Source organism: Protopterus annectens, chromosome 16.part0 (genome assembly GCF_019279795.1).
Source record: "Protopterus annectens isolate FY-2018-M chromosome 16.part0, PAN1.0, whole genome shotgun sequence".
In the NCBI taxonomy this organism is placed as follows: Eukaryota; Metazoa; Chordata; order Ceratodontiformes; family Protopteridae; genus Protopterus; species Protopterus annectens.
Window position 1 is genome coordinate 865728841 of NC_056750.1, and position 12649 is coordinate 865741489.

The 12649-nt window shown below is 45.2% G+C and overlaps 1 protein-coding gene across 2 annotated transcripts in view; it reads left to right on the top strand.

Annotated features, from left to right (window-relative positions):
- HNRNPC (heterogeneous nuclear ribonucleoprotein C) overlaps nt 1-12649 on the top strand; it is a 1329577-nt gene that overhangs the window by 501777 nt on the left and 815151 nt on the right. For both annotated transcript variants that reach the window (XM_044058018.1, XM_044058019.1), the window contains exon 3: nt 3920-4204. In XM_044058018.1, coding sequence (XP_043913953.1) covers nt 3964-4204 — 241 coding nt within the window. In that variant the 5' untranslated portion in view covers nt 3920-3963. The remainder of the gene's footprint in view (nt 1-3919; nt 4205-12649) is intronic.

Below are 12649 nucleotides of genomic sequence, written 5' to 3' on the forward strand. Positions count from 1 at the left end.
CTTTCCTCAGAGGGGTCCCCCAGGGACATCCTGGAGGCTGCAACATGGACATCTGTTCATACATTCACCAAGCATTACCACCTGCCTATCTTCTCCAAATCCAGAGCAGGCTTTGCTACCGCAGTCTTGCAGGGCATCCTAGCCAGCCCCCAGTCTTCTTGACTGCCTCCACCCTTTTCTTCAGCTTTGGGAATCAACCCAAATGTGATGATTACAGCAGTGAAACATGAAGAGCATAGTACAGTTGTGTACAGTTACCATAAATGTAGATGTTCGAGTGTATTCACTGTTGGAGTCCTGGTTTCCCTCCCTCCACCCCCCCCCTTGTCTCTCTCACTCTCTCTCTCTCCTTTCAAGGAATTTTTGGTATTTACTTTCTACTGGTGGTGTTCTTCCACTATAACCTAGCTCCCTCTTGGGGACTCTTGACAGTTAGGGCAAGAAAAACTGATGTAATGGCATTGGCTGCTTGATTTTATACCACTGACGACCTGACATCAGTCCTGGAGCAACAGCAACTGACGCAGAAGTACTAAGCCTCTGGTATTCAGGCCGACTAAGGGCTACACTGGCAGGGATAACCCAAATGTAATGACTGCAACAGTGAATACACTTGAACATCTACATTTAAGATAAGTGTACACAACTGTACTTTCTCCATTTTGAGGAGTGCTTTGATCGAGTGCATCTTGAAATTTCAATGTCTAGTGTTGAGCAGCATGGCCCTCAGATTGCATTTATTTATAACTGTTTTGGTGGTAATTTGGTCTTTGGAACACCGCCTAAAAAAGGCACTATAGGGATGGCAAGAGCCTTAGCCAGTACCTGGAAACCCAGGGGTGAGAGATGCAGGCCATCTCTGGCAAATAATCAATGTCTGTCAATCATGTCATCCCAAGCAGACAGATACTGGATCCCCTTAGAATGACACCAAAAACTTAGCCAATTGTTGAAGTCAATCATTTTTTGTTTGTACTGCAGTATCATTTTGGGTGACGGTAGGATACTGCTCAGGGCTAGTGTCATACCTGCCTGGGCCACATAATCTAAGAGCTCCACCCTGTCTCTTTTCTTGTAGTCCTGGGAGGTGCACCTCAGGGCATTCACACCCACATGGACAATGACAGAGTCATACTTGTACTTGTTATGGAGGGACCTGTGTTGTGTCGGATTCTGGCACCTGATAGACAGCTGACTGTTACCTTCTCCTTTTTCAACCTAATGAGTGGGACATTTGTGTGCCTTACTATTGAGTCACTTATGATGTGTATTGGGCAAGGTGTTTAGCCTTAGGGGCTTAGGTTGAGGGGCACACTGTGGAGGTGAGCTGTGTGTCCTGTGGTTTGTGCTGTGTTGTGGTGGTCTAGTGTGTTACTGTCTTGGAGGTCTCTGCTGTTTGGGTAAATTTCTATTGAGAGCCTCCGCGAAGGTGGGTGTGTGGTTTGTTTTTTTTATGTGAAGCTGTGATAGTGGGTGAGAGGCAATCTACATAATTAGCCTTTAGTCAGACAGTTGAACTGTTCTGTTCTGTTTCTACATAATTAGCCTTCAGTCAGACAGTTGAACTGTTCTGTTTCTACATAATTAGCCTTCAGTCAGACAGTTGAACTGTTCTGTTTCTACATAATTAGCCTTCAGTCAGACAGTTGAACTGTTCTGTTCTGTTTCTACATAATTAGCCTTCAGTCAGACAGTTGAACTGTTCTGTTCTGTTTCTACATAATTAGCCTTCAGTCAGACAGTTGAACTGTTCTGTTTTTACATAATTAGCCTTCAGTCAGACAGTTGAACTGTTGAATTAGCCTTCAGTCAGACAGTTGAACTGTTCTGTTTCTACATAACTACCCTTCAGTCAGACAGTTGAACTATTCTGTTTTTTTTTTTTTTTTTTGCTTTAATTTTTAAAACTTTAAACAATGATAGCAGTAGTGTGGTAATGTACGCAGCTTACCGTAGCAGTAGTGTGGTAATGTACACAGTTCACCATAGCAGTAGTGTGGTAATGTACGCAGCTTACCGTAGCAGTAGTGTGGTAACGTACATAGCTCACCGTAGCAGTAGTGTGGTAATGTACGCAGTTCACCATAGCAGTAGTGTGGTAATGTACGCAGTTCACCATAGCAGTAGTGTGGTAATGTACGCAGCTTACCGTAGCAGTAGTGTGGTAACATACGCAGCTCACCGTAGCAGTAGTGTGGTAATGTACGCAGTTCACCATAGCAGTAGTGTGGTAATGTACACAGCTCACCGTAGCAGTAGTGTGGTAACGTATGCAGTTCACTGTAGCAATAGTGTGGTAATGTACGCAGCTTACTGTAGCAGTAGTGTGGTAACGTACACAGCTCACCGTAGCAGTAGTGTGGTAATGTACGCAGTTCACCATAGCAGTAGTGTGGTAATGTACGCAGCTTACTGTAGCAGTAGTGTGGTAATGTACGCAGCTTACCGTAGCAGTAGTGTGGTAATGTACGCAGTTCACCATAGCAGTAGTGTGGTAATGTACGCAGCTTACCATAGCAGTAGTGTGGTAACGTACACAGCTCACCGTAGCAGTAGTATGGTAATGTACGCAGCTTACCGTAGCAGTAGTGTGGTAATGTACGCAGCTTACCGTAGCAGTAGTGTGGTAACATACGCAGCTCACCGTAGCAGTAGTGTGGTAATGTATGCAGTTCACTATAGCAGTAGTGTGGTAATGTACACAGCTCACCGTAGCAGTAGTGTGGTAACTTACGCAGCTCACCATAGCAGTAGTGTGGTAATGTACGCAGCTTACCGTAGCAGTAGTGTGGTAACGTACGCAGCTCACCATAGCAGTAGTGTGGTAATGTAGACAGTTCACTATAGCAGTAGTGTGGTAATGTACACAGCTCACCGTAGCAGTAGTGTGGTAATGTATGCAGTTCACTATAGCAGTAGTGTGGTAACGTACACAGCTCACCGTAGCAGTAGTCTTGTAATGTACGCAGTTCACCATAGCAGTAGTGTGGTAATGTACACAGCTCACCGTAGCAGTAGTGTGGTAATGTAGACAGTTCACTATAGCAGTAGTGTGGTAATGTACACAGCTCACCGTAGCAGTAGTGTGGTAATGTACACAGCTCACCGTAGCAGTAGTGTGGTAATGTACACAGCTCACCGTAGCAGTAGTGTGGTAACGTGCACAGCTCACCGTAGCAGTAGTGTGGTAATGTAGACAGTTCACCATAGCAGTAGTGTGGTAATGTACACAGCTCACCTTAGCAGTAGTGTGGTAACGTACGCAGCTCACCGTAGCAGTACCTGTCTGAATACAGACAGTATTGCTGTGGTATAGGCTCTGGGATGCCCTGAATTCTTGGCATGTAAGCTTCTTTCTTTGTTTCTTTTCCTTAGTTGTCTTTGTCTTCATAGTTGGATTAGGGAAAGATGTTATCTGCAGCACAGGGTAACAGCTGCACTTGGTGATATTTCCATCTCTCCCTTCTCATGAAAAAAAGTGTTAAGATGGAGATAGCTGTTTTTCTGTAGCTAACTGCAGCATGCTGATATCCTTGACATATGATAGCCACCATTTTGTCCCTCTCTCTGGGCAGGTCTGGGGTTCTGGCTCCACCTGCCCCTAATTCCTATCTGACAAGTTGTACTGCAGCAGTGGGATTTGTGCATGCAGTGTTATAATGAGTTATACTTACACAGCTGTACTTTCGAAGAGCCAGGTGAGAAGAGCAAAAAAGCAAGCCACAAATGTAGGTAAAAATAAACTTCAAATTCATTTGTTTTGTTACTGGTAATAATAATGTCACCGAGAACTGCAGTTTTGGTTACACAGCACAAGATGGTCTTGCTTCACGTCTACATATTTCTTTTTTAATTTTAGGCATTGAAGATAGTATCATATGAATTTCATTGATGAGCAACTTTTGTCCTTTGTTTTTAGCTTTAATCGCTATATTGGCGTATACAGAGAAAAGTGACCTGGCCATGGCCAGTAATGTCACCAACAAAACCGATCCTCGTTCCCTCAACTCCCGGGTATTTATTGGCAACCTCAACACGGTAGTGGTGAAGAAGTCAGATGTCGAAGCTATCTTTGCCAAGTATGGGAAGATCGTGGGCTGCTCCGTGCACAAGGGATATGCTTTTGTTCAGTACGCCAATGAGCGCACTGCGAGGGCTGCTGTAGCAGGGGAGGATGGCAGGATGATCGCTGGGCAAGTGTTAGGTAAGTAGCAGTTTATTGTCTTATTTGGTAGGGGTGGGGGCTGGAAAAATTAAATGTGAATGGCTTGGTCTTGCTTCTAAGCAAAACATTCCCAAGGATTTTTTTTTTTGTCTGCATTTTCACAATAAATCATTCATGTAAAAAGATATTGTAGTGTAGGTTACTGAAGCGTTAACCTTGATGGTGAAGTCAAGTGACTAAGTGTGCGAGATGGGTAGTCATTTACTCAGTGCATTATGTACTGGACTGTTTTACAGTAATAATGCAGTTGACCCAAGTTTAAATAATCCTTTTGTTTAGAGAGCAAGTATAATCAGCACTGTTTTATGTAAATTCTGATGTACATCGTGTTTCACTGTTGCAGTCATTACACTTGGGTTATCCTGCTGGCAGGCCACCCGCAGTCGGCCAGAATTCCAAAGTCTAGGTCCGGCGTCGGTTGCTGTCGCCTCTTCCCTGACTCAGTGCACCAGGGGTATAAAAGATGCAGCCGACGCTATTTTCTTCAGTCTTTCTTGCCGCGCGGTGCCCGAAGCAAAAGCAGTTCGCAAGTGCCAGTCTGCCGACTCCTGAGATTTTCTAAATTGAATTTCAGAACCGAAGTCTTCAATAAAGCTAAGTACCCCATTGGGGAAACTTTTTCTTGCTCCAGACCGATGTCAGTAAAAGTTAACAGTTGTATTTCTTGTGGGAAGCAAATACCTCATAAGGATTTTCACTCTTACTGTATTCCTTGCCTAGGCCCTGACCACGACATTGCTAGTTGCCGGTTTTGTGCTAGATTCAACCAATGCACTATTAAGCGTCTGTTTGATTTTGCTTTTCATTACTTTGGCCGAAGATTTAACTACATAATGCCGTTGGAACAACCGACAAACAGAATTCATAAAAAACGCAAAGACAAAAGAAAAGGACAGGCATCCGAGGTGCAAAACTGACGACGAAGCCTCTTCTAGGCCAGTCGCCGGTCTGCCGGTTCTCAGTGAGGCGCTTTTGCAGCCCCTGACACCCGCTACCTCAGAGCCACAGGCCGCGTCCGACTCCCACGTGGAGACACCTAGGCCTTTGGAAACTCAAGGTATTGGGCCTGCGGAAACTATTCCCTCAGATGGGTCTGGAGCTGCTGAGCAGGCATCGGCTTCTGAGGGTGTTTTCAGACCTTCACAGCTCACTATTAAGTCCACTACAGCAGCCACGGCAAAGTCAAAAACACCATTAAAGACAAGGAAACAAGTACAGCATTCTCCTGGACAGTCATCCACGCCAAAGAAATAGATGCTTAAAATGGCCGAAGACCTCATTACTCTAATCAGGGGTTCTCATCCCCCTCCTGATAAAACGCCCAGGCAAGACACTGACTATGACTCCTCTGACCAGGTTTATATTTCCTCTGATTCCTCTTCAGATCAGGGATATTCTCTCCCTGCCTATGAGGACTCTGATGCAGAAGAATCAATGCATTCAGCCTCTCCGCCTGAAGATTACTCTTTTGGGGAAACCTTGCACACCGTGAGGAAGCATTTCCATTGGGAGAGCCAGGATTATTCAGAATTCAAGAAAAGACTCGGATACTTTCTTTTATTGCCTCAGCACAGGCCCCTGGCTATCCCCCCATGTACTAGATATTGTTGATGATGTTTTCTCTGAATCCAGTTTGTCTCCTGATTCTTTACCCCCTGCACCAGTCAAGCCAGACAGGTACTACAGGGTCCCAGACTCTCATAAATTTCTTTATAGAAACCCTGCTGCTGACCCAGAAACAATTTCTCAGGGTCCCAAAGGGGTTAAGGCTTCCACTGCAAAAAAACATGTCCCCTCTGATAGGGATTCCAGCTCTGGATAGATGGGGGAATAAAAGTTTACACTTCTGCTACTTTAGCTGTAAGGGCTTTAAACTGCCAGTTTCACATGCTTAAATATCAACAATACCTCATGTCTTTGTTAAAATAGAAAATGCTTACAAACTCAGAATGTCCTGACAATAAGGAAATGCAGGATTTATTGCATGCAGCTGAACAAGTGGGAAATCATACTCAGCAATGTGGTTTTGATTCATTAGAGGCTTCTTGCAGAGACGCAGTTACAGGCTCTGTCATTCAAAGGCGCAGTTACAGGCTCTGTCATTCGAAGGCATACTTGGTTAAAAGAACAAAGTTTACCTGATCATGTTGAAGTAAAATTATTGGATGCTCCACTACAGCATGATACTTTGTTTGGTGTTAAGGCAGAAGAGGTGTTAAAGAAAATGGAGGATAAAGCAAAGTCAATGCAGACAGTAAAGGATTTCTTACAGGTTCAGCCACCTAGATTTAGCAGAAACTGGCCTTCTAAAAATTGGTCCTTTCCTGTGTCAGACAGGCCACAAAGTGGCAGATACAGACGCCCAAGAGGCAGATCTCAGCCCCAAGGCTCATACAGACCTAAACAATGGGGTGTTTCAGCCCCCAAAGGAGGAGAAGACAAATCGCAACCTTATAGGAAACAGTCCCAATGACTTCCCTCTACAAATGCCAAGCACTTACCTTTTGGCAGCACCCTTAGTGGGAAAGCTAGCACTTTTCTCACAAAATTGGCACATGATCACACAGGACAAATGGGTACTGAATATTGTTTCTCAGGGTTACAGGTTCCACTTTCACACCCTTCCAAAATCAAAAGGTATGCCAGACCTGCCACAAAATCAATGGGCAGAGGCACAAAAACAAATTTCTGCTCTCATGGACTTGTGAGCTATTCAAAGAGTACCACAGCAAGAGCAGGGACAAGGATTTTACTCAAGACTTTTCTTGTTACCCAGAAAGGACAAAGCCTGGAGACCAATACTGGACCTGTCTATTCTAAATACTTTTCTGGAAGTTCCAAAATTCAAAATGTTGACACTACAGCAACTTCTGTCCATGCTGGGCAAGAAGGCTTGGCTAGTTACTTTGGACCTCAAGGAGCCATGCCTGCATGTCCAAATCAGACAATCTTGCAGAAGATGCCTCAGATTCATAGCAGGCTCAATGCATTACCAATTCTCTGCACTGCCCTTTGGCTTATCTACTGCGCCCAGGGTCTTCACAAAATGCCTGGCACCAGTAATTGCATTTTGCAGACAAAAAGGAATTCAAATATATCCCTACTTGGACGACTGCCTTGTTCAAGCAGAGAGCAAGGACATTCTACTAAAGCATCTGGCGTTTGTAAAAAGATTACTAATTTGCCTAGGGTACACAGTAAACGAAAAGAAGTCAAAACTAGTGCCTTCTCAAGAGATAATATTCCTGGGTGCAAGCTTAAATACAACTGCCCAGGTGGCTTATCTCATGCCAGACAAGCAAAGTCAACTGACTCATTACTTTCAAATGATGACAACAAAGACCCAGCTCCCTGCAAGAAAAATTCTGCAGGCTCTGGGCTTCATGGTATCCTGCATTCTACTAATTCCATATGCAAGACTGCATATGAGGAAACTACAATGGTATCTAAAAAGTGTTTGGACTCAACATTGCCACAGCCTGGAAACAATAATAACTCTTATTCCCTGCCTGCAACAGGAGTTTCGATGGTGGGCACTGGCCTGTCACCACAACAAGGGACAGCCTTTCACCTTACCCACAGCCAGACAGACAATAACAACAGATGCATCGGATTATGCCTGGGGTGGGGGCACACATGACAGGAAAATGTATTCAGGGCACGTGGCCCAAGGAACAAATGCATCTTCACATCAATCAAAAAGAGATGCTAGCTGTACAGCATGCTCTGACAGCCTTCCAAGGATCTACTGCATCCAGGGCAACTTTTACTAAAGACGGACAATACCGCAGTTATGTGGTACATAAACAAGCAAGGGGGCACACATTCCTACCCCCTCTGCAGGCAAGCCATGACTTTGTGGAACACAGCACTGACCTATCAAGTAGATCTGCAGGCACAATTCCTGCCAAGAAAGAAAAATACTCTGGCAGACGAACTAAGCAGAAATCTCATGGATCCTCACGAATAGAAACTAAATCCACAGGTCTTCAGCATGATAACAAGGAAATGGGGACGCCCAGACATAGATCTTTTTGCCTCCCCTCACAACTGCCAACTACAGAGATTCTGCACAAGTTCGTATCACTCACAAGCATGGAAAGTGGATGCTCTGTCATTCAGCTGGAAAACACTGACAGTTTATGCCTTTCCTCCACTGCCTCTTCTTCCCAAGGTGCTCCTAAAAGTCAGACAAGAGAAGCCAAAAATGATTGATTGCCCCAGACTGGCCACGCCAGCACTGGTACCCAATCCTAAAGAGCTTGTCTCAAGGCCCAGCCTGGGCCTTACCTCAAATTAATCATCTTCTGACTCAACAAAACAATCAGATTCTGCACAGTCAACTCAGAACCTTAAATCTGGCTGCATGGCAGATAATATAGCCACAAAGACCACACCTCTCTCTAAAGCTGTTTTGGATGTCATTTTAGAAGCCAGGAGGCCCAGCACTAGGAAATCTTATGCAGAAAAATGGAAGAGATTCTGTGCTTGGAACCAGGCACAAGGACTCGAACCACTTGTTCAAAGTATACCTCAGATTTTACAATACCTAACTGAGATGCTGGACAAAGGCCTATCCTTCTCATCAATTAAGATCCATGCCTCTGCCATTTCAGCTCATTATAATACGGAACCTCCTATTTTTCTCTCATCCACTACTAAGACAGTACCTCAGAGAGGCAAAAAACATAAGCCCCCCAAGGAGAGCACTGATACCTACATGGGACCTCAATTTTCTTTTAGAAAAACTCACACTGCCTCCTTTTGAGCCAGCCAATACAGCTGATATAAAATTCTTATCATGGAAAACTGCTCTGCTCCTAGCAATAACTTCAGCAAGAAGAGTCTCAGAGTTACAGACATTAATGGCAGTGGAACCTTTCATCATTTTTCATCAGGACAGGGTTTCTCTAAGGACAAACCCAACATTTATGCCAAAAGTAGTATCCAGTGTGGCTCTTAACCAAACCATTCATTTGCCTACATTTTATCCAAATCCCCAGAATAAAGGGGAGAGACTTCTGCACACTTTGAATATACACAGACAACTACGCTTCTATTTGGACAAAACAAATGCTTTCAGAAAAACTGAGCAACTGTTTCTAGCTTATGCTGCAGGATCACAAGGAAAGCCTATCTCAAAGCAGACTATTTCAAAATGGATAAGACACTGCATTCGTTTCTGCTGTTCACAACATGGAAAATCAGTGCCTAAGGGCATTAGGCCACATTCAACCAGAGCAGCAGCCACTTCAGCAGCCTTCCTCAGAGGAGTACCAACCAAAGACATTCTAGAGGCTGCAACCTGGAGTTCAGTGCACACTTTCACCAAGCACTACCACTTACCTCTCTACTCTAAATCCAGAGCAGGCTTTGCCACTGCAGTTCTGCAGGGCCTTGTAGCCTCTCCTAATCCTATTTAGGCCTAGCCACCCAACCTCAGCTTTGGGATTCAACCCAAGTGTAATGACTGCAACAGCGAAACACAATGAACATAGTACAGATGTCCTTCAAGGATGCATCTGCAGTCCTTACATATGGGTTGTCCTGCCTCAGGCAGCTCTTCGGTCGGCCGGATTCCAAAGTCTGGGTCCGGCGTTGGCTGATGTCGCCCTTTCCCTGACGTCACAGCGCCTGGGGTACAAAAGCGTCAGCCGACGCCATCTTCCTCCGTCTTTCTTGCCGTGTGGTGCCCGAAGCAGAAGCAGTTCGCAAGTGCCGGTCGGCCAGCTCCTGTAACTTCAGCTACCGAAGACTTCAAAAGCTAAGTACCCCGTTGGGGACTCTTTCTTGCCTCAGTCGATGTCAGATCAAACGCTTAAAGTTAATAATTGCTTAACTTGTGGGAAACAAATACCTCATAAGGATTTCCACTCTTACTGCCTCCCCTGCCTAGGCCCAGACCACGACGTCTCGGCCTGTACAGCCTGTGCTTCCTTCAATCGACTCACTCTTAGGCGTCGGGCGAAGTTTGCAGAGGAATTTTTTGGGGCTAGTTCCTGTTACAATATGCCGTCGGAGACTCAGACTTCTCATTTAACCAAAAAATGGAAAAACAAGGACCGACACACGCGAACCGTGGTTTCGGACGAAACCACGCTTAGGCCTACCGCGAGTTTCTCGGTCTCGGCTGAAACCGAGTCCTTGGTACTTCCGACAGTCGAAACCGCACAACCGACAACCTCGGCCCCGGAGGCCTCTTCTGAGTCGGTTATAGAATTTCCCTCTGAAACCGGTGACCTGGAATCATCCGACACCATTTCTCTAGACAAAACTACTCCAGCACGTGGAGCAGCCAGGCCTCCTGCATCCATGTCCATTAAGGCATTCACAAGGGCTAAAGCTGCTAAACAGCCAAAATCTCTGCCTCCCAAGGCTATTCCTCAGGGATCCACTACAGGTTCACAGATTTTAAGTTTAGCTGAGGACCTTATTTCCTTAATTAGGGGCTCTCAGCCGCATCCGGACAGGGGCTCTCAACCTCCTCTAGACAAAAGGCCCAGGGTTGAGCTCACTGATCCCCAGTCTTCTGATGAGGCCTCAGATGGCTCTGCTCTATCGGACTACCAGGAGGAGGCCTTTACGGCCTACGAGGATTCTGATGCAGAGGAATCTATTCCCTCGGCCTCCCCTCCTGATGAGCTGTCCTTTAGGGAGACCCTTCACTTCATGAGAGAGCATTTCAAATGGCAGGGCCAGGAATTCTCTGATTCCAGGAAGAGATTAAGGACTTTTTTGCATTTACCTCCGCATAGACCTTTGGCTATTCCTCCTGTTTTGAATGTCATTGATGATGTGTAGTCAGTCTAGCATTACCCCTGACTCCCTTCCTCCGGCTCCTGTCAAACCCGATAGGTACTACAGGGTCCCGGACTCTCATCATTTTCTTTACAAGGCCCATTCTGCTGATCCAGAAACTATTTCCCAGGGCCCTAAAGGGGTTGCAACTGCCACTACTAAAAATCCACTCCCCTCTGAAAGGGAGTCCAGGGCTTTAGAGAGATGGGGTAAAAAAGTGTATACTTCTTACACTCTTTCTATGAGGGCATTAAATTGTCAATTCCATATGATACAGTACCAAGAGTATTTGTTAGATGAATTGCATAAAAAACTGTCTTCACCTGAACCCCTAGACCGCAAGTCACTTCAGGATCTGGTACATAACTCCCAACAGGTTAGCAACCATTTCTTGCAGTGTGGTTATGATGCATTGGAAGCTTCATGTAGGTCAGCAGTGACAGGTGCAGTCATACGTAGGCATGCTTGGCTGAAGGAACAAACTCTGCCAGATCATGTTAAAGCAAAGCTTCTGGATGCTCCACTGGAAAAGCAAAAGTTATTTGGCTCCACTGCTCAGGAGGTCTTAAAGAAATTTGAGGAAAAGGCAAAATCTGTACAGTCAAAGATTTTCTCCAGGTCCAACCACCAAGATTCAGCAGAAATTGGCCTTCTAAGAATTGGTCCTTTCCAGACAGAGAGATTTCAAAGAGGCAAGAACAGGCGTGCCAGAGGTAGAGGGCAAGCTAGAGGCTCCTACAGAGGACATCAATGGCAGCCTCCTAACCAGAGAGGTAGTGCAGGACCTACAACTGCTGCACAAGGACAGACTCAATGACTTTACCTTGACCCCGCCAACCAGGGCTCAGTTGGAAGCACCTTTGGGCGGAAAGCTTTCTTTATTCTCAAAAAATTGGCACAGTATTACAAGGGACAAATGGACACTGCAAATAATAGACAAAGGATACAGGTTCCATTTTCATACATTACCAAAAAGAAAGGGCATGCCAAACCTGCCACCAAATCAAAGGGCAGAGGCTTTGAAACAAATCTCCAACCTATTGCAAATGAAAGCTATAGAAAAGGTTCCTCTACCAGAATAAGGCCAAGGTTTTTATTCCAGACTATTCCTTGTCCCAAGAAAAGAAAAGCAATGGAGGCCTATTCTCGACCTGTCCGCATTGAATACTTATCTCATTGTGCCAAAATTCAAAATGCTGACTCTACAGCAACTCCTTCCCATGCTGGGCAAGGGGTCTTGGCTGGTAACTCTAGACCTCAAGGAGGCATACCTGCATGTCCCTATCAGACAAAGTTGCAGAAGACACCTCAGATTTCTTGCAGGTTCAGAGCATTATCAATTCTCAGCATTGCCCTTTGGCTTATCTACTGCGCCCAGAGTATTCACGAAATGCCTGGCATCAGTAATTGCACACTGCAGACTTCAGGGGATTCAAATATACCCATATCTGGACGACTGCCTCATACAAGCGGACAGCCAACAAACTTTGGTAAAACACTTGAATTATGCCATCTGACTACTACAGGCCTTGGGATACACAGTCAACATTCACAAATCAAGACTTGTTCCATCCCAAATAATAACTTTTCTGGGTGCGAAACTAGATACAACCACCCAAATGGCTT